The sequence below is a fragment of the Callorhinus ursinus genome, unplaced genomic scaffold (genome assembly GCF_003265705.2).
Source record: "Callorhinus ursinus isolate GAN/ISIS: 27379988/994484 unplaced genomic scaffold, GSC_fseal_2.0 scaffold27, whole genome shotgun sequence".
Classification (NCBI taxonomy): Eukaryota; Metazoa; Chordata; class Mammalia; order Carnivora; family Otariidae; genus Callorhinus; species Callorhinus ursinus.
The window spans coordinates 20,499,662-20,525,961 of NW_027397089.1; the positions used below are offsets into that span (position 1 = coordinate 20,499,662).

Consider the following 26,300-nt stretch of genomic DNA (forward strand, 5'->3'; position numbering starts at 1 on the left):
CTCAGCAGGGAGTCTGCTTGAGTCTCTCTCTCCCTCTGCCCCCTCCCCAGCCCTGCTCTCTCTCTCTCTCTAAAATAAAGCAAATAAATCTTTAAAAAATAAACATTAGTGAAAATTAGGCACAACATTCCAGTGATATATCCAGCCAGCAAAGTTTTCCTTCGTCACAAATAGTATGATGATTGCTTTCAAAGGTTCTGAAGTCAAATTCTGTGTTGAAGTTCAGGTTTCTGCTTACCATCTGTTTAACCCAGCAAATTATTCTCAAACCACAGCTTCTCCATTTTTAAGATGGGGAACATGGCAGTGCCCACCTGTATGAGAGTTCTCTAGAACCCTAATCACAGAACTAGTAGGACATAGATGATTTTTGGAGGAAGTGGCTCAGGCCATTGAGGGGACTGACAAGTTTGAAATGTGTAGGGCAGGCAGGCAGGCTGGAAACTCAGGTACACGTTGGTGTTGTTGTTTCTGAAATCTATAGATCGGGCCAGAAGCTGTAGTCTTGAGGCAGAATTTCTTCTTCTCTGGGAAACTGCATTTTCCTTCTTAATGCCTTTAACTGATTGGGTAAGGCCCACCCATACTATCAAGGATAATCTTTATTTAAAGTCACCTGATTGTAGATGTTAACCACATCGACAAAGTACCTTCACAACAACATCTAGATTAGTGTTTGATAAATAACTAGGTCCTACAGCTAGCTAAATTGACATGTACGACTAACCATCACACCACCTTATAGAATTGTTGTAGTAATAAAATGAGCCCAAATCCATGTAAATCATTCAGTGCGTTACTGAGCACAGGAGAAGCCCTTAATAAAGATTTCTATGGTTATTTTACTTTAGCCATTGCTAACCCAATGAATTTTTCCAACTTTCAAGTTACTTGGCACCTATTACCATGTGTTAACGTTAGTAGAAACAGGTTTTTAATGCTATTCTCAAATTGTGGCATTGTTTTCCTTAGCTTTTTTTTTTTTTAAGTTCTGCTAAGATTTTACAGACTCAAGGGAGAAGGAAAAATTGGAAGCAGGAATTTGGATGGAAGGGACATAGGTGGTAGAGCTACTTCTCTACTCACCCCAAAGGAAATTATTCCCCCTTCAGATATTTCTTAAGAAGGAATGGTCTAAAAACAAGAGACATAAAATACTTGAGAATGTAGACTTTTATCATCACTCTTCTGTTGGGGTTTCCACTTACACGGAAGAGAAAATTGACGGGGGAAAATCAGTTTGTTAATTTAACTGTTCATTCTAGCAGAATATGAAAAACCAATGAAACAGGACCTAAGTCACTGTAGGCCATGGTTAATCAGAGGAAACTCTGGAGCTAAAACATGTAAAAACTGTCTATTTTCAGTTAAACCATAAATGAATTATTACTAGAACTAGAAACAAATCTCAATGAAATCAAGTGAAACCCAAGTGAAGGTATTAAAAAAAAAAAGCTACTTGGTAATTGGGAGTTGAAGGGGAAAGAAACAATAAAAAGCCAAAGACTCACACTTAGGAACACAAATAATGTAAGGAACATTTAAGTTTATTTTGAAGAAAAGTTTAAACTAACAAACTAACAGAATGGTTTATGGCTTTTTAATTTTTTTTTTTTTTTTTTTTAAAGAAAAGACATTCGCGTTTACTGTTTGGAATGTTTATGAGAGGATAAGCCAAGGGCGAAAGCCAACCTACTGAGGATGGTAGAGCAGAAGGAAGGAAGTACTCTGAGTCTTTAATGACTTTAAATGTCTCTCATGACATTGTCAAGCCACCATAACTTTCACTCTCATGATTGTTTATACCAATTTCAGTCGGGTATTTATTCTCACCTGAAAGACTCCTAACAGATTTCCTGTTCTTGTTCTATACAGATTATCCAGTGGTGTGAAGGTGGCTCCTACGTGTTGTAAGAGCCAATTTTCAAATTTTCAAAAAAATGTTGTTTGCTGGTTGACAACACAGCATGAAATCAACCATGGTGGGAATTTTCCCACCCCAGAAATTGGTAAATACTACAAATCAGACCTTCCCCAACCAGGAGTCAGTCGTTAAACCTCTATCAGCACACAACTGGCTACTTCTTTTTACTCAACAAAAATGTTTCCAAAAAGCCATCTGACTCAAAATGCCATGGGCACCTATTATACTTGTAGAGATACTCGATTTTTACTTTATCTGATAACGAATGAGCACATTTTAGCTTGATGTTGTTCTGTCACCCCCCGGTACAGAATGATGTGGTTAATGATCTATAAAACATTCATTTTCACTAAAGGAGGGATAATGGAGAGGAACTCCGTGATGAGCCCTTTGTAAAATTTGAAAAAGGACCTTCTCTTATTTCATACTTCCAGTATCTGGCTGGGTACAGAGTCAGCATCTCCTGAGCCCAGTCATGCTAGGACTTGTCCTCAAGCCCCCCTTTCCCTACCTCTTCTGGCTCTCTTCACTCTGTCCCATGCCAGGAAGGGTGCTTAGTTCTGCTTTAAAGACACCGCACTGGGTACTGCTAGGTAGGGTTCTTCCTCTGCCTCCCTAAAAATGCTCAAGGGCTTGTGGGTTTTCCGTTTTCTGTCTGGAGTGGTAAAAACACGGGGCTACTCTCACAAGGGAAGAGGCACCGCCAGCTTTCATTTTGTATTTGACACCCACGTGAAGGCCTCCTTTTGGGAGAAGGCTTGGCCATCTTATTTTTGGCTTTCTTCCTTCCTTTTCCAATGCGGCAAGTTGGGGCCTAGGGCTGTCCTGGCCTGACATTTGAAGGGAATTTTATATATACATTTATTTATTTTGCCATAAATCCTATCCCTTCTCTCCTCATGGTGCTGGCAGGCATGGTCTTCATTCCACTGAAATGGTATGATCCGAAACTCTGTGTAGGCCTGGGATGGCCTTTGGCCTGTTTGGTTCTGGACTATCCAAGTCCAGTCGGTGTAGGCAAAGTGGTCATTGTCAGCCTGCTACCTTGGCTCCATGTTGGGTTTGGGGCTGTAAAGTGCTTAGCAGGCATTGCTTTCATTCTCAACAGAGGGGCACTGAGGCGTGGCAAGTCTGGAATTGGTTCTGTTGAACCACAGGAAATTTTTCCTGCTCAAATATGTATTTTTCCAGTCAGAATGCCTTGCAAGCCAAAGCTCACTGTCCAACTCCAGCCCAACCCCCAGCCTAGGGATGTCTGGGGGACCTGTCACAGCCCAATAGGTGAATGAGTCTGTCCACTTGGACCCCAGGGCTTGCTTTAAAGTCAGCTGATTTACCTCTCAGTCACTTCTAGAGTTGGGCTGAGTATCTCTCTGCGACCCTTAACTGTTTCTAAGTCACAACTATCATCTGTCTTGCGAAGTTCAGCTGACCCTTGAACAACGCAGGGGACTGGGGCGCCAACACCCCACAAAGTAAAAAATCCACACAGAACTTTGGACTCCCCCCATACTTAACTACTAATAGCCTACTGTTGACTGGAAATCTTATTGATAACATAAACAGTCAACATATATTTTGTATATGTATTATATTCTCTATTCCTGCAATAGAGTAAGCTAGAAAAAAGAAAATTGTTATTAAGAAAATCATAAGAAAAATACAGTGCTGGGGCACCTGGGTGGCACAGTTGGTTGAGCGTCTGACTCTTGGTTTCGGCTCAGGTCATGATCTCAGAGTCGTGAGATCCAGCCCTGCACCGGGCTCTGCGCTCAGCGTGGAGTCCGCTTGTAACTCTCTCTCCTTCTCCCTCAGCCCCCCCCCACTCTCTCTGTTTCTTTATAATAAATAAATCTTTTTAAAAAACTATTAAAGAATATAGTGCTGTATGTATTGAAGAAGATGTGTATTAGGTGGACTTGCGCACTTTAAACCTGGCTTGTCCGAGGGTCAACTGCAATCTGATTTTGATATGGGCATCTCCAAGCTGCCTACAGACTTACAAAAAGAGCCCTTCCAGCTCCACGGGTCTTCCGGTCATACATTTTTGAAGCCTCTACTATGCCTGCTCTGGTCAGGGCCATTCTAGCCTACACTAGGCCTTTTTCATTGGTGTGCTGGAAACCAAGTCTGGTGGGGCAGGTGGAGGGGGCGGTAATCCCTGATTTGTAGCATTCACTGATTTCTGTGTTGTCAATACTCCAATTGGGGGCGCCTGGGTGGCTCAGTCATTAAGCATCTGCCTTCGGCTGGGGTCATGATCCCAGGGTCCTGGGATCGAGCCCCGCATCGGGATTCCTGCTCCACGGGAAGCCTGCTTCTCCCTCTCCCACTCCCCCTGCTTGTGTTCCCTCTCTCGCTGTGTCTCTCTCTGTCAAATAAATAAATAAAAAGTCTTTTTAAAAAAATACTCCAGTCATTGCCAATTAAAAGCTACCAACTGGATGTCACTCAACGCAGAGTTGAGAAGAGCTGCACACAGTTGGCTTTCCTCTGGGGAGCCAGCAATAAGCCAGCTGCAGCACAGCACTGTTTTGCATTTTTAAAAAGGCACCCTCTGGGTGGAAGAATTAAGAAAGGTACTCCCTTAGGGCAAATTTTAAAAAGGCACCTTGCTGGGCAGACCTGCACCACAGGTGTCTCGGTGAGGAGATACCTGGCCGGTGCCCTTTCCTCTGCACATGGCCTGTTGCAGGGAATGTGAGCTAGATTTTAGGCCCATTCACCTCCTCAACTGAGTGCCTTTGTGCGGTGCACAATTGGCAGAAACTTACATGGCAGTCTTGGCTCTGATTCATGACTACTCTATAGTTAAGTAAAATGGATGGAATAAGGGAAAAGAGAACCAAGTTACCTAGCAGCCTGAAAACCTGCTTTATGCAGATTATAGGATTATTACCAGTTAGAACACTAATTGTTCTTAAAATTAGCTTAATTAACAAGGCTATTATTGCTAAAAATGGCTTCCAACTATACCATTCCGGGGATAGACATAATGATAAACCTAAAAAGACTTCAGAAATGTGATACCTACAACCCTACATGTTTAAATTCCAGCTCATTAAATAAATATGTTTATCTTCAGTGATTTAAATCCTAACAATAGTCAAACCGAGGCATATGTGACTATTTTAAATTTAATGTAGTTCTTTAGTAATTAAGAAGCAGTTGCTCATAACTCCTATTTAGCCTGCCAATTACTCTGTGAAAGTTATCCTCCCCCTTTTGTATAGAGGAGGAAACAGGCTAAGAGGTGACTCAGAAAATGGATCCAAGACCAGTTCTTCGGCCTCGATCTCACTCTTTTTACTACTCTGTGCTAACACAGACATATCTCAGTTTTGTGAAACAGACCATTTGAAATGTCTCTGGTGAAGATATTTTATTTTTCATAAAAATATAATTGTACAATGCTCTTCAGAGAAAGAAAAATTCCCTCAATGCCCCCCAATACCACATGGATTAATAATCTTCCTCTCTTTTAAAACTAAGTATGTAATTGATAATATGCAACTGATTTCTTGTGAAATATAGTATTTGTTTTTAACTTTCTTTGCCTTTATTTTAACTAAAGCTAAGTCCAGTTTAAACCTATGCTTTTTGTAATAAGCCAAATCAAGTCTATCATAATTCAAAGATGAAATAAAATGCTAAATGGTGATGCTGATAAATACCGTCAATTAGCTGGTACACAGTGCTATGAATTCGCTGCAGTAAGACAGATTCTGATTTAGATACAACAGACAGGTTTTAGATAAAATAGGAAAAAAATTTTAAGAATGTCAACTATATCCTAAAACTTGACCTGGTCAAACTTATTCCATATTATATTCAGTTGTTCTAGTATACGGCAGGTCTACGCTAAGTTAATGACAGAATATGACTGGTCTAAATACACAAATATATATTTTCCCCTTACCTTCCTTTCTTTGGGGGGAAAAAAGGAGAAAAAGAAAACATTACTCTCTTTACTCAGGGAGCAAAGAGAACAGCACGGATCCAGAGGGACAGAGCTCAATGATTCTCTCACCCTCTTCTGTTCTCTCTCAGCCCGGATGTTGTCATTACAGTAAGTGAGAGATGCTAGGATTTCAGTATGCTGCTTCTTAACTGGAATGGGAAAAGAAATGCTCCAGCTGTTTCAATCAGTGACATTTATTAACATGCTTCAAGTGGCCAAAGCGTGCAGCCAGCACAATACCCAAAGCAATCAAAACATTCCTTTTTAAGACCGAGGAACTTTCTCTTGGTATGATCTACTTTAAAATACCAAAAGGATCAGTTTAGGAATAAACTCAGTAAGTTGTAATTTACTTTCATCCAAAATTACACATCCTCTACCTGAGGACAAAGTCACTGCTCTTGTAAAGATACTGGGGCTGGGGGTGGAGGGTTGCTCAAATGACCCTGTAATTTAAAGTTACAACCAGAGAAGAAATACTTCAAGCACAATGGAGACATTCCATTGAAGAGCCACATTCATTTTGGAATGTTTGCTTTGAAAACAACTCTTCTGGGGAATTCAAAAGGTACTGAACAAAGCAACACAGAGTAAATCTTGGGTTGTTTTGCAAAATAAAAATATACATTTGAGTAGACCAGATGGCAAAAACATACCCATTATAATCTGAACACTATATTTAAAACACTTATATTCTGAAGGTCAGTATATTAACAATCTTTAATCTATATTTGTGATCCTAAAAAGACATTAAATACTCTTAAATCCCCAGTCCTCCAAAACACAGAGAGACCCAACAGGCGGGGCTAGTGGTCTATCAGTAGTCACACAGGACTAGACTAGATCTGAGTTTGCAACCTACACACAAGAGATCTTCAGGAACTCAGGCTAAAGGGAAGCACTTTATTTAAACGTGTGGCCTAAGAGAAGGGGGGAGAGTACCTTGTAATCTGAAACTGTGTGGTCCATCTCTTGTTCCAACTCACAATCTAGACTATGATGCCTCCTCTTAAACTGCCATTTCATAACAAAACATACTGTTTAGAAGCCAAAAATTTGCTTCATTAGAGCTAAGAACAATTTTAATTTAGCAGCAACAGAGAACACAACTCCTGATTTAACTATGGGAAAGAGAAGAGAGAGTGATAAAGTGTCTCAGTGGGGAAAGTGAAAGATTCCTAGTCTGTCTGCATGTAGAATACGATGAGCTTGATTCCTCAACCATCACTGTGTTTGGTAGTCAGGAAAAGTAAATGTAGCTGTGATGGGAACTGGAAACCCTGGCCTTGTGCACCTCCTGTCCGGCCTGCCAGCCACCGAGCTGTGCACAACGCCAGCTCAGTGCTTCGCTCCAGAGCGGAGGCACCATCAGGGCTGAACCAGAGGCACACCCACAGTGTGTTTCTTCCTGGCTCAGAACACATTCATACGGAAACTCATGTCAGGGAAGAAACTAAGTGTTCTGGTTATGCCTACAGCCATTAGATCTACTAGTAATTTCTCCCTCGTTTTGTTCCAGATCTCTTGAGGCAGAAACTCGATCTCAGCAGCTAATTTCATCCTGTTTTCTTTAGAAAAATTCTCCGAGTTAGTTGACTACACAAGGCAATGTGTGTGAACATTCACTCCTACCCTCCCCACATACATATACAGACATACGATAGAAACACATACATACATACAAACATACATACATACACACTCTAGGTTGTCAAGATGATGTATACTGCAGAAATGCCTAAAAGGTTACTTCTTGCTTAAAAATAAAATTTGACTAATTATTTTCCAAGTATGGACTAGGCCCTAGCAAACTTTTATAAATATAGTTTGAGAAGACAGCAACAAAAGTTTTAAATAGAGGCTGTCTTGAGGGCTTTCCTAATGGATTTTGTTAACACGTACATTATTTAAAACAGGCATATCATTATGGATTATAAAAATAGAAATGTATATATTTGTTAATACATATTCACAGCTTATGCTGGAATGGCTCACAGGAGAAATCATGGTTCATGCAGAAAATAAACATTACTCAAGTAAATATAAACAAATAAAATTAGGTCCATTAAGGCTGAGAACTTGGTTATCAGCCCATTTGGTTTCTCTTTGTAGGGCAATCAAAAACATAAAAGAAGGTGACACCTAAACACACATACACATACAATGACATGAAATACATGGAAAGAATATAAATTAACCAATAAAGCAATGTGGAGTTAAGGTGCAAAAATACAATCTTCACCCACTTCTCTCTACTCCTGTGTTTTCAAGCACTGCAACATGTTCGATGCCATGGGTGGCAAGGCCAACCAGAACAGATCTGAATGTTTATAAATTTTCTAAGTGTTGAAAGTTAAAGCAAAATCCTGTGGGATTTTGGTAGAAATTGCAGATTTACAGAGATGACTACTGAGCAGTAGGTTGTAAATGGAGCCAAGAAGTACAATCTTGCCCTTTCATCCTCCATAGGAATCAGAATATTGACTTCAATCAATGACTCGTCAAATTATATAATCTTCACCCTGAAAAATAAATCAAAGTTACCAGTGTAAGAATGCTTGTAAGTCAATGAAGCTTGGTTAATGTTTTAAAATGCATTTTGTTTGTTTAGTATCTACAGAGAAAGGCTTTTTTAAAATACAGACTGAAAGAAAACTGAGCTGACTTGGCTTTTTTTCATTAATTCAATTTAGATTAAGGCAAATGTTACCTCATCTAAGAAAAGCTATCAAAAAGCAAACCCTTCGGGGCGCCTGGGTGGCTCAGTCGTTAAGTGTCTGCCTTCCGCTCAGGTCATGATCCCAGGGTCCTGGGATCAAGCCCTGCATCTGCTCTGTGGGAAGCCTGCTTCTCCCTCTCCCACTCCCCCTGCTTGTGTTCCCTCTCTCACTGTGTCTCTCTCTGTCAGATAAATAAATAAAATCTTAAAAAAAAAAAGCAAACCTTTCAATTTTATAAAAATATTTTAAAAGAGGGGCATCTGGGTGGCTCAGTCGGTTGGGTGGCTGGCTCTTGGTTTGGCTCAGGTCATGATCTCAGGGTTGTGAGATTGAGCCCCACATCAGGCTCTGCACTGAGCACAGAATCTGCCTGTCCCTCTACCTCCCCCTCTGCCCCTCCCCCCACTCTCAAAAAAATAAAATCTTTAAAAAATTTTTTAAAGATAAACAGTTTATAACATTTTCTTTTAATTGTTACAAGTGCTCCCAAAGCAGTCACGATGATGAAGAAACCAATCCATGACATCTTCATTACAAAATCTTTCCAGTCTCTTCAACAGATGGTGCTGGAACTACTGGATATTCACATGCAAAAGAATTAAAATGGACCTCTAACTCACACCATATAGAAAATTAACTCAAAATAGATCAATGACCTAAAATATAAGAGCTAAAACCAAAAACTCTTAGAAGAAAACACAGGGGTAAGTCTTCATGACCTTGGATTTGGCAACAGATTGTTACATATGACAAAACATGAACAACAAAAGAAAAAATACACTGGACTTCATAAAAATGTCAATGTTTTGTGCACCAAAGGATACTATCAAGAATGTGAAAAGACAACCTACACAATGGGAGAAATATCTGCAAATCATGTTATCTGATAGAGGTCTAGAACTCAGAATATATAAAGAACTCTTACAACTCAACAACAAAATGAAAAACAACTCAATTAAAACATGGGCAAGGGACTTAAGACATTTCTTCAAAGAAGATATACAAATGGCCAACAAGCACAAGAAGAGATGCTCAACACCATTAGTCTTCAGAGAAATGCAAATCAAAACCACAATCCGGGGCGCCTGGGTGGCTCAGTCATTAAGCATCTGCCTTCAGCTTGGGTTGTGATCCCAGAGTCCTGGGATCGAGCCCCACATCAGGCTCCCTGCTCCATGGGGAGCCTGCTTCTCCCTCTCCCACTCCCCCTGCTTGTGTTCCCTCTCTTGCTGTGTCTCTCTCTGTCAAATAAATAAATAAAATCTTTAAAAAAAAAAAACAAAAAACAACACAATCAGATACTACTTCACATCTTAGGAAGGCTACAGTTTTTAAAAATGGAAAATAAAAAGCATTGGCAAGATATAGAGAAATGGAAAGCTTCATATGTTACTGGTGGGAATGTAGAAGATTTCAGCCACTGTGAAAAACAGTTAGTGGTTCCTCTAAAAGTTAAATATGGAATTACCAAATGACCCAGCATTTCTACTTCTAGGTGTATACCCCAAAGAATTGAAAACAAGTACTCAAACACACACTTGTATGCTCATGTTTCAAAGCATACTGTTCACAATGGCTAAAAGGGAGAAACAAATGTCAATAGATGAATGGATAAACCAATTGTGGTATACATACACAATGGAATATTATACAGCCATAAAATGGAAAGACGTATATGCTACAATGTGGATGAACCTTGAAAACATTATGCTAGGTGAAAGAAGCCAGACACAGAAAGTCACATGCTGTACGTTTCCATTTATATGAAATACCCAGATTTCGTATGGGTATTAGGTAAATCCACAGAGACAGAAAGCAAATTCACAGTTGCCAAGGGTGGGAGGGAGGGAATAAGGGCAAGTAACTGTTTAATGAATTCATTAAATTCATTGGGGGTGATAAAATGTTTTGTCACTTCATAGAAGTGGTGGTTGTACAACACTGTGAATGTACTAAATGCCTCTGAATTATTACTTTTAAATGGTTTTTTGTTATGTGAATTTCACCATAATAAAAAAAAAATCCTGCAGGGATGGGCTACTACACTAGATAGAGCCTGGACTAGGTGAAGACAGGTTTTCCCATAAGAGCTGGGTGACCTTGGGCACCTTATCCAACTCCTCTGCTATTTCTTCATCTATAAAATAAAAGGTGTAATTCCTTAACACAATCATTGGAGGAAATACTTAAGATAAATATAAGTGAAAGTGTTTTGTAAGCTGTGAATCAAAATACAAATAAAAGGCATATTACTAACAATAACTAGAATGATTTTTGGGCTAAGTCTACTTTAAAAAAATTTCCATACATTTATCAATTATTCTTCATAGATCCCATGTAAAATTCATTTCAATATTTAGAGTGTAACACTATTTCACTTGCTTATTAGTGTATTACAAATAAAATCAACATTTTATTTAATGACATACCATGGAAACCCTACCTTAAGACGCTCCTCTAAATATAAACTCTCCCACTCATTGTACTCACAGGAATTGCTGTTAGCATCTGTCTTCCCAGCTTTTGTGTGCCTGCTTGAGTTCTGCTGAGATTTGCTCTGCTCTTCTCCAGTGAGTAGGGCCTTGATTTCAGAAGGGATTTTTCCTTGGTCCATTGCCATGCACCACTGCTTGTACTGAAATATGTAAAATATTTTTAAGTAAAATTTTACTAGTCAGAGTTCAGGAACCAGTGGTAGAAATCCTAGACATAATAACTCCCATAACTAGAGGTCCGATTGGCTGCTGGGAATCCTACCCTCCACTGCATTTCCTATTTACCACGTAGCATGTGTATGAGGCTTGCCATCTTTCAGAAGAAGGTAGGCAATGGCTGAAGGATCTTCTTGTGCTAATACTGGAGATAATACTTCAGACTCAGAAGGACCCTCTGGTGAAAAGAACATCTCCCCACAGTGTGCCACTAATTAGAATCCTCTTTTTGCTGGCACATTATCATTTCTACTCCTAAAATAATAATTCTGTAACTTCCGTTCTCTTTCATAAACATTCACTGAACATCTACTTTCTACCAGAATGTGTACTATGGACTTTGGGGGTATACAAAGATTAGTTCAAAGGTTATGCCCTCAAATGGCTTATGCTATAGAATGTGAGAAATAATTTACAGCTTAAGTAAAAAATATATATATATATATATAAATCTGAATTGTATATATCTGGACTCTCTTCAGGCCCCAACCTTATTTCTTGCCTTTTAAAATGCTGAGGTAGTAGCCTGTCCCAGTTTTGTAATAATCATGGTAGCATTCTCTCTCTTCTCCAACCTGTCACCTCCTCCCTTGAGGTCATAGTAATGAGATTTCTATTCTCTTTTACATTTCTACAGCCACCACCCAAGGTCTTAATGAATGAATGAAACATGCTGAATAAATAGGTATGTTTAAATACAAATGATATACTATACATATTGTTACATATTGCTTTATTGCTTTCTCCACTTAGCAATATAATGTCTTGTACTGTCTTTCTACACCAGTAAATATATATTTGCATTGTGATTTTTACTGGCTGCAAAGTCGTCCAATATATGAATATAGTATAATTTACTTAACCAATCTCCTATTGTTGTACATTTGGGTTATTTTCCATTTTTTTCTTTGATAAACAGTCCCTCAGTAAAATAGTCATGTACATTCTGCTTCCACCAGCACTGTGCCTACATCCTGGCTAAGAGATTAATATTCTTTCCCGTATTTGTCAAATGGATACATGAAAATCGGTATCTTCATATTTTAATGTAGATTTCTTTGACTGCTAAGCTTAGGTTGATTTTTTCATGTGTTTATTGGTAGACTTTCTTACCATTTCCAGTTCCTCTCTGAGGGCACATATGGCTCTTTCCCGACTGGATACCAACTCTTCCAAATACTGATATCTTAGTTTTTTCCTAGCTCGGCATTCTCTTGCACTCTGCCGGCTCCTCTCAAGTTTTGCCTTCAAGTCAATTTTGGCTGGCTTCCGACCACGTTTGCCAGGTTTCTTTACTTTGCCTCCAACCACCTGCAGCAAGAGAGAAAAGAAACTTTTTTTTTCTCTCAGTTCTGTTTCTAGGAAAGTGACTATGGCGGCATATTAGTAAGGAAAACATTTACAAATAATAAATAAGTGAAACCTATGAAACTAAGAAAGCATAACCCCATGAAATGCCTTATGAGTCTTTGCCTCCTGATTTTTTTTCCTGATACTTTTGATACCATGAGTGTGAGAGAAGAAATACTGTCAGTTTTCATTATTTCTTCAATAATAAACTTTAAGTAGTTTAACAGTAAACTTTATGAACCATATGTAGCTGGATACTAAAATCTAAAAGACTGCCAATAAATGTTTTTGTTCACAAGGAATTTTTATTGACTTGAGAAAATAGTAAGTAAAAAAAAAAAATCAATATTTAAAATTCTAAGTTCAGTGCGATTTCAACATTATAAAATAACACCCAGAAGAAAGGATATTTGTTAAAACATCAATAAGGATTTCTCTGACAGGTTGTCATTATAAATAGCTTTTTTCTCATCTGTACTTTTTATGATTTTTAAATGTTTACAATTAGAAAGAAACATAAAATCTGTATAAAAATTGTATGTATGTATATCCAAATATATATACTATATATATATTTGTAAGATTTTTTATTTTTATTTATCTATTTATTTGAGGGAGAGGGAGAGTAAGAGGGAGAAGCAGACTCCCCACTGAGCAAAAAGCCCGATGTGGGACTTGATTCCAGGACACTGAGATCATGACCTGAGCCGAAGGCAGACGCTTAACCGACTGAGCCTCCCAAGCACCCTATATTATATATATACTTATAAATATGTATCCTAAGCAGTTTGGCTATGAAGTCCCTCTTCAAATTTGTTGAGTCCAAAGGAACACACAGGAAGTGTCCCTGACATCTTCAGGATCATTCTCTCCTGCCTTTACAAGCCTATAATTATAACCCTAGACTGTCTCAGGAGATTTCTACCTCCTCCCACTGGTCATACGACATCTTTTCAATGTCTGTTATTCATTTACCTGCAATGGCACAATTTTTTGGTGACTGACAAAGTAATTTAATCTTCTTCATTGTTTAGCTTTGGAACCTCCCCAAGTTCTTATACAACATGTAACTATGAGCTAAATGTGATGAAGTTTTAAATACATCAACCTGAACTTGTACATCAAATAAATTTTCTTGAAAGCAATTACCTTGAAAGGGGTTACATTTATTCCAATGAACAAGTTTTTTGGGAAAGTGCTTTTAGAGCTAGTTTCTTACAAGCTACAACACAGTCTGCCTCAGATTATCTACTTTATCTGACGAGGTTCTGAATGATGTCTAGTTCTTTCTGAAAATTACCCTCAGGGAATAAAAATGTCACGACTCCAGTATTCTGAAAGGAATATTGCTGAGGCTTTAAAGGCAATTGTTAAAGAGAAGATGCAAAACTCAAACACTGACAAATCACTGGAATAAAGTAGCAACGTTAGCAGGTAATGAAATTCAAACTCAATATTCATGTGGATATAAAAACTCTCATTTGTTTGTCTGAAAACCACTATTAATATCACACACCAACAATGCCCAGTACCCTATAAAGATCAGATCATTACTAAGTATAATGGTTAGGTGGAAAACCAAACTGTAAATATGAATCATCCACATTTACCAGACCCTGGGTGATAACATGATGGTCAACCACTGCATCGTGCATTTTATAGGGTGGCTCTGAAATAAGAGTGAATACTCCAAGGCTCTGGGTAAAAACTTTCCTTTCCAGCACTATTTTAAAGCTAGCTGCTTCAGTACTACTCCCAAATTAGTTTCAACTTTTCAAAAACAGGTCTTTTAGGGGCACCTGGGGGCTCAGTCAGTTAAGTGTTCAACTCTTGATTTCAGCTCAGGTCATGATCTCAGGGTTGTGGGATTGAGCCCTGCATGGGGCTCTGCGCTCAGCAGGGAGTCTGCTTCTCCCCCTCTCCCTTTGCCCCTCACCCCCAAACCCGCGCCCCACCCACCCCACCCCCCACGCCCCCAGCACTCTTTCTTAAAAACAAAACCAAAAACAGGTCTTTTAAAGCTTTTTATACGATGCATCATCATGTTTTTATTCCAATATAAGAACATTCACCTCAGAAAACCACTTTAATGAAATATTTTGAAATCATTGAAATAAAGTATATTTGCTATTGCTACAGTTTTTAAAAAGCAATATATTTACAGCATAAATTCAGGTCTATAGTAAAATAAATGGTAATCACATCTGTTCTCTATGTCGTGAAGTGAATCAGCAATCACACCATACTATAACCTAAGACCTCATATATTGCTGTTTGTAATTAATTCAGGAGAGGCTGCCTTTGAGAAACCAGCAAGAGGACACAGTGTACTTCAGAGACTTGACCGATTTTTTTTTGAATTTATAATCTTTTTTCATTGTTATGTTAATCACCATACATTACATCATTAGTTCCTGATGTAGTGTTCCATGATTCATTGTTTGTGCGTAACACCCAGTGCTCCATGCAGAACATGCCCTCTTTAATACCCATCACCAGGCTAACCCATCCCCCCATACCACCTCCCCTCTAGAACCCTCAGTTTGTTTCTCAGAGTCCATAGTCTCTCATGGTTCATCTCCCTCTCCGAGTTACTCCCCTTCATTCTTCCCCTCCTGCTATCTTCTTCTTTTTCTTTTTTCTTAACATATGTTGCATTATTTGTTTCAGAGGTACAGATCTGTGATTCAACAGTCTTGCACAATTCACAGCACTCACCATAGCACATACCATACCCAATGTCTATCACCCAGCCACCCCATCCCTCCCACCCCCCATCACTCCAGCAACACTCAGTTTGTTTCTGAGATTAAGAATTCCTCATATCAGTGAGGTCATATGATATATGTCTTTCTCTGATTGACTTATTTCACTCAGCATAACACCCTCCAGTTCCATCCACGTCATAGCAAATGGCAAGATTTCACTCCTTTTGATGGCTGCATAATATTCCACTGCATACACACACACACACACACACACACACACCCCACATCTTCTTTATCCATTCATCTGTCGATGGACATCTTGGCTCTTTCCACAGTTTGGCTATTGTGGACATTGCTGCTATAAACATTGGGGTGCACATACCCCTTCGGATTCCTACATTTGTATCTTTGGGATAAATACCCAGTAGTGCAATTGCTGGATCGAATGGTAGCTCTATTTTCAACTGTTTGAGGAACCTCCATACTGTTTTCCAGAGGGGTTGCACCAGCTTGCATTCCCACCAACAGTGTAGGAGGGTTCCCCTTTCTCCGCATCCCTGCCAACATCTGTCGTTTCCTGACTTGTTAATTTTAGCCATTCTGACTGGTGTGAGGTGGTATCTCATCGAGGTTTTGATTTGGATTTCCCTGATGCCGAGCGATGTTGAGCACTTTTTCGTGTGTCTGTTGGCCATTCGGATGTCTTCTTTGGAAAAATGTCTGTTCATGTCTTCTGCCCATTTCTTGATTGGATTATTTGTTCTTTGGGTGTTGAGTTTGATAAGTTCTTTATAGATTTTGGATACTAGCCCTTTATCTGATATGTCATTTGCAAATATTTTCTCCCATTCTGTCGGGTGTCTTTTGGTTTTGTTGACTGTTTCTTTTGCTATGCAAAAGCTTTTTATCTTGATGAAATCCCAATAGTTCATTTTTGCCCTTGCTTCCCTTGCCTTTGGCAGTGTTTCTAGGAAGAAGTTGCTGCGGCTGAGGTCGAAGAGGTTGCTACCTGTGTTCTCCTTTAGGATTTTGATGGACTCCTGTCTCATGTTTAGGTCTTTCAACCATTTGGAGTCTATTTTTGTGTGTGGTGTAAGGAAATGGTCCAGTTTCATTCTTCTGCATGTGGCTGTCCAATTTTCCCAACACCATTTGTTGAAGAGACTGTCTTTTTTCCATTGGACATTCTTTCCTGCTTTGTCAAAGATGAGTTGACCATAGAGTTGAGGGTCCATTTCTGGGCTCTCGATTCTGTTCCATTGATCTAGGTGTCTGTTTTTGTGCCAGTACCATACTGTTTTGATGATGACAGCTTTGTAATAGAGCTGGAAGTCCAGAATTGTGATGCCGCCAGCTTTGCTTTTCTTTTTCAATATTCCTCTGGCTATTCGGGGTCTCTTCTGGTTACATACAAATTTTAGGATTATTTGTTCCATTTCTTTGAAAAAAGTGGATGGTATTTTGATGGGGATTGCATTGAATGTGTAGATTGCTCTAGGTAGCATTGACATCTTCACAATGTTTGTTCTTCCAATCCATGAGCATGGAATGTTTTTCCATTTCTTTGTGTCTTCTTCAATTTCTTTCATGAGTATTTTATAGTTTTCTGAGTACAGATCCTTTGCCTCTTTGGTTAAATTTATTCCTAGGTATCTTATGGTTTTGGGTGCAATTGTAAATGGGATTGACTCCTTGATTTGTCTCTTTTCTGTCTTGTTGTTGGTGTATAGGAATGCCACTGATTTCTGTGCACTGATTTTATATCCTGCTACTTTACTGAATTCCTGTATGAGTTCTAGCCGTTTTGGGGTGGAGTCTTTTGGGTTTTCCACATACAGTATCATATCATCTGCGAAGAGTGAGAGTTTGACTTCCTCTTTGCTGATTTGGATGCCTTTGATTTCTTTTTGTTGTCTGATTGCTGTGGCTAGGACTTCTAATACTATGTTGAATAGCAGTGGTGATAGTGGACATCCCTGACGCGTTCCTCACCTTAGGGGAAAAGCTCTCAGCTTTTCCCCATTGAGAATGATATTCACTGTAGGTTTTTCATAGATGGCTTTTATGATATTGAGGTATGTACCCTCTATCCCTATACTCTGAAGAGTTTTGATCAAGAAAGGATGCTGTACTTTGTCAAATGCTTTTTCTGCATCTATTGAGAGGATCCTATGATTCTTCTTCTTTCTTTTGTTAATGTATTGTATCACGTTGATTGATTTGTGGATGTTGAACCAGCCTTGCAGCCCAGGGATAAATCCCACTTGGTCATGGTGAATAATCCTTTTAATGTACTGTTGGATCCTCTTGGCTAGTATTTTGGTGAGAATTTTTGCCTCCATGTTCATCAAGGATATTGGTCTGTAATTCTCCTTTTTGACGGGGTCTTTGTCTGGTTTTGGGATCAAGGTAATGGTGGCCTCATAAAATGAGTTTGGAAGTTTTCCTTCCATTTCTATTTTTTGGAACAGTTTCAGGAGAATAGGTATTAATTCTTCTTTAAATGTCTGATAGAATTCCCCTGGGAAGCCATCTGGCCCTGGGCTTTTGTTTGTTGGGAGATTTCTGATGACTGCTTCAATTTCCTTAGTGGTTATAGGTCTGTTCAGGTTTTCTATTTCTTCCTGGTTCAATTTTGGTAGTTGATACATCTCTAGGAATGCACCCATTTCTTCTAGGTTATCTAATTTGCTGGCATAGAGTTGCTCATAATATGTTCTTATAATTGTTTGTATTTCTTTGGTGTTGGTTGTGATCTCTCCTCTTTCATTCATGATTTTGTTGATTTGGGTCATTTCTCTTTTCTTTTTGATAAGTCTGGCCAGGGGTTTATCAATCTTGTTAATTCTTTCAAAGAACCAGCTCCTAGTTTTGTTGATCTGTTCTACTGTTCTTTTGGTTTCTATTTCATTGATTTCTGCTCTGATCTTTATTATTTCTCTTCTCCTGCTCGGTTTAGGCTTTATTGGCTGTTCTTTCTCCAGCTCCTTTAGGTGTAGGGTTAGCTTGTGTATTTGAGACCTTTCTTGTTTCTTGAGAAAGGCTTGTATTGCTATATACTTTCCTCTCAGGACTGCCTTTGCTGTATCCCAAAGATTTTGAACAGTTTTGTTTTCATTTTCATTGGTTTCCATGAATTTTTTTAATTCTTCTTTAATTTCCTGATTGACCCATTCATTCTTTAGTAGGATGCTCTTTAGCCTCCATGTATTTGAGTTCTTTCCGACTTTCCTCTTGTGATTGAGTTCTAGTTTCAAAGCATTGTGGTCTGAAAATATGCAGGGAATAATCCCAATCTTTTGGTACCGGTTGAGACCTGATTTGTGACCTAGGATGTGATCAATTCTGGAGAATGTTCCATGGGCACTAGAGAAGAATGTGTATTCCGTTGCTTTGGGATGGAATGTTCTGAATATGTCTGTGAAGTCCATTTGGTCCAGTGTGTCATTTAAAGTCTTTATTTCCTTGTTGATCTTTTGCTTAGATGATCTGTCCATTTCAGTCAGGGGGTGTTAAAGTCCCCCACTATTATTGTATTGTTGTCAATGTGTTTCTTTGTTTTGGTTATTAATGGGCTTATACAATTGGCTGCTCCCATGTTAGGGGCATAGATAGTTACAATTGTTAGATCTTCTTGTTGGATAGACCCTTTAAGTAAGATATAGTGTCCTTCCTCATCTCTTATTACAGTCTTTGTTTTAAAATCTAATTTGTCTGATATAAGGATTGCCACCCCAGCGTTCTTTTGGTGTCCATTAGCATGGTAAATGGTTTTCCACCCCCTCACTTTCAATCTGGGGGTGTCTTTGGGTCTAAAATGAGTCTCTTGCAGTCAGCAAGAGACAGCAATACGCTGTCTAGCGTATTGATGGGTCTTGTTTTTTAATCCAATCTGATAGCCTGTGTCTTTTGATTGGGACGTTTAGCCCATTTACATTCAGGGTAACTATTGAAAGGTATGAATTTAGTGCCATTGTATTGCCTGTTAGGTGACTGTTACTGTATATTGTCTCTGTTCCTTTCTGATCTATGCTGCTTTTAGGCTCTCTCTTTGCTTAGAGGACCCCTTTCAATATTTCTTGGAGGGCTGGTTTCGTGTTTGCAAATTCCTTTAGTTTTTGTTTGTCCTGGAAGCTTTTTATCTCTCCTTCAGTTTTCAATGAGAGCCTCGCTGGATATAGATAGTATTCTTGGCTGCATATTTTTCTCGTTTAGTGCTCTGAAGATCTCATGCCAGTCCTTTCTGGCCTGCCAGGTCTCTGTGGATAGGTCTGTTGCCAATCTAATATTTCTACCATTGTAGGTTACATATCTCTTCTCCCGAGCTGCTTTCAGGATTTTCTCTTTGTCTCTGAGACTCATAAGTTTTACTATTAGATGTCGGGGTCTTGACCTATTTTTATTGATTTTGAGAGGGGTTCTCTGTGCCTCCTGGATTTTGATGCCTGTTTCCTTCCTCACATTAGGGAAGTTCTCTGCTATTATTTGCTGCAATATACCTTCTGCCCCTCTCTCTCTTTCTTCTTCTTCTGGGATCCCAATTATTCTAATGTTGTTTTGTCTTATTGTATCGCTTATCTCTCGAATTCTGCCCTCATGATCCTGTAGTTGTTTATCTCTCTTTTTCTCAGCCTCTTTATTTTCCATCATTTGGTCTTCTATATCACTGATTCTCTCTTCTGCCTCATTTATCCTAGCAGTTAGTGTCCCCATTTTTGATTGCACCTCATTAATAGCCTTTTTGATTTTGACTTGGTTAGATTTTAGTTCTTTTATTTCTCCAGAAAGGGTTTCTCTAATAACTTCCACGCTTTTTTCAAGCCCAGCTAGTATCTTTAAAGTCATGATTCTGAACTCTAGGTCCGACATCGTACTAATGTCTGTATTGAGTATGAACGATTTTTTAAACAAACCTCACACAGTCATAAAAATCCAACAACAGTTATAACCCTTTGTTTAGTTTTCATGGTAGGAATATTATTTTATTCCTTTCTTTTTTTTAATTAGCAAGGCATAATAAATAATTCCAGGGTTCCTGTATTTTATGTCCTCTCCTGTAAAATTACATCAAAACCACATAACCACCACTTCTCTAGTTTAATTTTTCCTCAATGGTAGACTGAATTTTTGGCTTTGGGTGCCAGCTAAAATCGATTTAGTGTACCAGTTTTCAAGAGAATCAGGTAAATTGCAGGATTACTGGAAATCTTAAGTGGAAGAGCATTTTGTAAAGAAAAAGATATTATTCAGGGGCGCATGGGTGGCTCAGTTGGTTAAGTGTCCAATTCTTGATCTCGACTCAGGTCATGATCTCACGGTTGTGGGATCAAGCCCCACGTCGGGCTCCATGCTCTCTCTCTCTTTCCCTCTGCCCCTCCCCCCACTCACATGCTCTCTTGCTCAAAATATATAAATAAAATCTTTTTAAAAAAGAAAAGAAAAACGTATTATACAAATGTGGGTTGGTATAGTAGTTGCCTTAACAACTGAACTTCATATATTTCATAAGCTGTAGTGATTAGGGGAGGGTTAGGAGAAATCAATGAAGGAACCAGAAACGAAAAATGAAATCAACCTCACAAATTCCTCCCAAATGGGCGCCTGGGTGGCTCAGTCATTAAGCATCTGCCTTCGGCTCAGGTCATGATCCCAGGGTCCTGGGATCGAGTCCCACATCGGTCTACCTGCTCAGCGGGAAGCCTGCTTCTCCCTCTCCCACTCCCCCTGCTTGTGTTCCTGCTCTTGCTGTGTGTCTCTCTGTCAAATAAATAAATAAAATCTTTAAAAAAATTTTTTTTAATTAAAAAAAAAATTCCTCCCAAATATCTCTGGGCCAAAAAGCATCCTTACAATGTTTCATAAAATTTTCACAAACTCAGTGATTACCACATTGTCCCCTTGCTCTCTCCTATTTCTTCTGGAAGGAAGTACATTAATGTGGCTAAGTAAAAGTACTGATTTTTATGCACCAACACAAACACCAAAGAAAACTATGAAAATAATAAAAAATTTAGCTTTTCCTATTCTAGTTTTATTTCTATTCACATAGAGCCACATGAAATTTTAAATAGCTATCTTTAAACAGTAGTATCTTTATCCACTACCCATTTTACTTCTCCACCCCCCACTCCCACACACACACATTTGTGAGCCAGAAATAGAAAGCCCCAAGGGAAACACTCAGAAAGCTTGTCTCCCTAGCCCTCACCATGAACAAACTTACTAGCCATTGATTTTTTCATACTTTCCACAGAGAATTTATTACACAAAGGTAGGATAGTAGAGATGTTAGATTTCAGTAGGGCTTTTGCAATACCAAGTTTGTCTTCATTATATGTTAAAAATGTTCAAATCTATTTATTATAAGCAAGTTAAGAGTGAAGATCCTACTTTTCTGTTAACTACTTGGTTGTTTTTTCTTTTTTTAATACTTTCTCCACTGACACAAGCTAAAACTAGATGTTATTTTTAGAAAGTACGCACCAGGGACTGTCACATAATTCTATCTTAGTACAAGTATAATTCTATCTTAGTACACTCATTATTTAATAAATACAGCAGATAAAAACAAAAGATGTTCCTAAATAATGAATGGGTCAAAGAAGAGATCAAAGGGAAATGAGAAAACTACTTTGAGATGAATGAAAAGGAAAACCCAACATACCAAAACCTGATGAGATGCAGCTAAAATAGTGCTCAGACGGAGCCATAAATGCCTAAACTAAAAAAGAAGATTTGAAATCAATAACCTAACTTTCCACCTTAAGAAACTAGAAAAAGAAGAGCAAATTAAACCCAAAGCAAGCTGATAGAAGGAAATAATAAATATCAGACCACACATAAATAAAATAGAGGATGGCAAAACAATTGAGAAAAATCAGTAAAACCAAAAGTTGGTTCTTCAAAAAGATCAACAAAATCAACAAAACTCTGGCTAAACTGGTCAAGAGAAAACAATTCAAAATACTAAAATCAAGACCAAAAGAGACATCATCCCTATCAACTTTACAGAAATAAAAATGGTTACATGGGATACTATGAAAAATTATATGCCAAAAACTAGATAACCTAAAAGAAATGGACAAATTCCTAGAAAGACACAAAGTAGCAAAACTGACTTGAGAAGAAACAGAAAATCTGAATAGACCTGTAACAAATAGATTGAATTAGTAACTGAAAAATTTCCCACAAAGAAAAGACACAGGTCCAAGTGACTTCACTGGTGAATTCTACCAAACATTTAAAGAATTAACACTAATTCTTTATAAACTCTTCCAAAAAACAGAAAAGAACATTTCTAAATTCACTCTATGAGGCCATTATTAGCCTGATACCAAAAGCAAACAAAGATGTCATAAGAAAATCACAGATCAATATGTTTTGTCAATATAGATGCAAATATCCTCAGTATTTGCTAGCAGACTGAATCTAACAACATATAAAGAGGATTATACACCATGGCTATATACGACTTATCCCAGGGATAAAGGCAGGTGTCACAACCAAAAATCAATTACTGTAATATATCAATAGGAAAAAAGGGCCAAAGTTATATTTTTTTTCTAAAGAGATTCTGAAAAAGCACTTGACAAAATCCAACACCTCATATGATAAAAAAAACACTCAATAAACTATGAATAAAGGGAACTCCCTCAACCTGATAAAGGGTACCTATGAAAAACCCACGTTTTTTTGGTAATTTTTTAAACTTTTTAAAAAAAGATTTTATTTATTTATTTGACACAGAGAGAGAGGGAACACAAGCAGGGGGAGCAGGAGCAGGGGAAGCAGACTCCCCGCCAAGCAGGGAGCCCAACACGGGGCTTGATCCCAGGATCTTGGGATCATGACCTGAGCTGAAGGCAGATGCCCAACTGACTGAGCCACCAAGGCACCCCAAGAAACCTACAGTTAACATCACACTTAAAGGGCGCCTGGGTGGCTCAGTTGGTTAAGCAACTGCCTTCGGCTCAGGTCATGATCCTGGGGTTCCAGGATCGAGTCCCACATTGGGCTCCCTGCTCAGCAGGGAGTCTGCTTCTCCCTCTGACCCTCCCCTGCTCATGTGCTCTCTCTCTCTCTCTCTCATTCTCTCTCTCAAATAAATAAATAAAATCTTAAAAAAAAATCATACTTAAAAGTGAAAGATTGAAAGCTTTTCCCCCAAAGATCAGGAAAAAGACAAAGATTTTGTCTTCTCTCATCACTTCCATTCAACATTGTATTGAAGGATGTAGCCACAGGAACTAGGCAAGAAAAAGAGAATTCATTCAGATTGGAAGGGAAAAAGTAAAACTATTTCTATTTGGGGATAATATGATCTTCTATATAGAAAATTCTCGGGGCACCTGCGTGGCTCAGTTGGGTAAGCATCCAACTCTTATCTCAGCTTGGGTCTTTGATCTCAGGGTCAGGAGTTCAAGCCCTGTGTTGGCTCCATGGTTGGGCATGTAGCCTACTTAAAAAAAAAAAAGAAAGAAAATTCTAAGGAATCCACAAAAAACTATTAGTGGTAGTAAATGAGTTGAGCAAGGTTGCAAGAGGCAAGATCAATAAACAAAAATTAGCTCTGTTTCTATACACAATGAACAATCTGAAATGAAATGATAAAAACATTCATTGAGAATAGCACAAAAACATTCCATTTAGAATAGCATTTTATTGAAGGTATTTGCATCTACATTCATAAACATATTGGTCTGTAGTTTTCTTATGATATCTGTTTGGTTTTGGTATAAGGCTAATATTGGCCTCACAAAATGACTTAGGAATAAATTTAACAAAAGAAGTGTAAGACCTGTAAACTGAAAACCACAAAATACTATTATAAGAAACTAAAGATCTAATAAAAAGAAAGACATCCCATGTTAATAGATTGAAAGACTTAATATTGTTAAGATGACAATATTCCCCAAATTGATCTACAAATTCAACACACTCCCTATCAAAATCCCAGTTTAGGGCTCCTGGCTGGCTCAGTTGGTAGAGCATCTGATTCTTGATCTCATGGTCCTGAGTTTGAGCCCCACCCCATGTTGGATGTAGAGAATCCTTTAAAAAAAAAAAATCCCAGCTGCCTTTTTGCAGAAATTGACAAGATAATAAAAAAATTCATATGGAAATACAAGGACCCAAAACAGCCAATCCTGAAAAACAACAAAATTGGATGGCTTACACTTTCTTTTTTTTTTTTTTTAAGAAATTATTTATTTATTTGAGAGACAGAATGAGAGAGAGAGAGAGCACATGAGAGAGGGGAGAGTCAGAGGGAGAAGCAGACTCCCTGCTGAGCAGGGAGCCTGATGCGGGACTCGATCCTGGGACTCCAGGATCATGACCTGAGCCGAAGGTAGTTGCTTAACCAACTGAGCCACCCAGGCGCCCTGGCTTACACTTTCTGATTTCAAAATTTATTAGAAAGCTACCATAATCAAGATAGTGTGGCAATGGCACAGGGGTAAACATACATATCAATGAAAAAGAACTGAGAATCCAGAAATAAGCCCTTACATTTATGGTCAACTGATTTTCAGTAAGGTGCCACAACAATAGAGAAATGGGAAAAGAATAGTCTTTTCAATAAATGGTGCTGGGACAACTGGTTATCTGCAAGCAAAAGAATTAAGCTGGACTCCTACAAAACACCATATACAAAAATTAACTCAAAATAAAACAAAGACTTAAATGTAAGAGCTACACCTATAAAACTCTTAAAGGAAAACACGGGAATAAATTTGTGACCTTAGATTTGGCCATGGTTTCTTAGATATGACACCATAAGTATAAGCAACAAAAGAAAAAATAAATTGGACTTTGAAAATTTTGTGCTTAAAAGACCATCAAGGTCAACCCATAGAATGGGAGAAAATATTTGTAAATCATACATATGATAAGGGACTTGTATCCAGAATATATAAAGAACTCTGACAATTCAACAGAAAAGGCAAATAATCCAATTAAAGTGTGGGCAAAGTATATGAATTGACATTTCTCCAAAGAAAATATATAAATGACCAATAAACATTAAAAAACAGCTTCATTAGTCATTTTTGGAAATGTGGCTCAAAACCAAGAAATAACACTTTATATCCACTAGAATGGCTATATAATAAAAAACAGCCAATAACATGTGGAGATGTGGAGAAATGGAACTCTCATACATTGCTGGTGGGGATATAAAATAGTGGCCATTTTAGAAAACCATCTGCATGTTCCCAAAAATATTAAACATAGAATTACCATACGACCAGCAATTCTAGGTATATAACCACTCCTAGGTATATCCCAAGAAGAAATGAAAACATATGTCCACATAAGAACTTGTACAATGCATGTTCATAGGACTGTATTTCATGATAGCTAAAAAGTAGAAACAACCCAAATGTCCGTCAACTGATGAGTAGATAACAAAATATGGTGTGTTTATACAATGGAACATTATTCATACATAAAAAGGAATGAAGTACTGATACATGGTTCAACATAGATAAACAGTGGAAACATTATGCCAAAACCAAACACAAATGGCCACACACTGTATGATTTCATTCATATAAAATGTTCCAGAAAAGGCAAATTTATAGAGATAAAAAGTAGATTATTGATTGCTGAAGGAGAGAATGGGGAGTGGCTGCTAAAGGGTTTTTTTTTCTTTTTAAAATTAATATATTTTGCTTTTTAGAGCTGTTTTAGGTTTACAAAAGATTAAGCAGAAAGTACAGAGTTCCCATATATCCCCTTTTCCTCTACCCTTCCAGTGTCCCCTATTATTAACATCTTGCATTAGTGTAGTACATTCATTACAATTGATGAACCAATGTTATTAATAAATCCAAAGTCTACATTAGGGTTCACTCTTTGTGTTGTACAGTTCTATGTGGGTTTGACAAATGCATGTATCATGTATCTGCCATTATAGTATCATAC

At 38.2% G+C, this 26,300-nt stretch overlaps 2 protein-coding genes across 3 annotated transcripts in view; one reads left to right on the forward strand and one right to left on the reverse strand.

Annotated features, from left to right (window-relative positions):
* GPR19 (G protein-coupled receptor 19) overlaps positions 1 to 26,300 on the forward strand; it is a 106,354-nt gene that overhangs the window by 54,422 nt on the left and 25,632 nt on the right. The window lies entirely within an intron of this gene.
* CREBL2 (cAMP responsive element binding protein like 2) overlaps positions 5,288 to 26,300 on the reverse strand; it is a 32,209-nt gene continuing 11,196 nt past the window's right edge. For both annotated transcript variants that reach the window (XM_025879667.2, XM_073877967.1), the window contains 3 exons: positions 12,430 to 12,627; positions 11,096 to 11,240; positions 5,288 to 8,407 (listed from right to left, as the gene is read on the reverse strand). In XM_025879667.2, the coding sequence (XP_025735452.1) occupies positions 8,403 to 8,407; positions 11,096 to 11,240; positions 12,430 to 12,627 (348 nt within the window). In that variant the 3' untranslated portion in view covers positions 5,288 to 8,402. The remainder of the gene's footprint in view (positions 8,408 to 11,095; positions 11,241 to 12,429; positions 12,628 to 26,300) is intronic.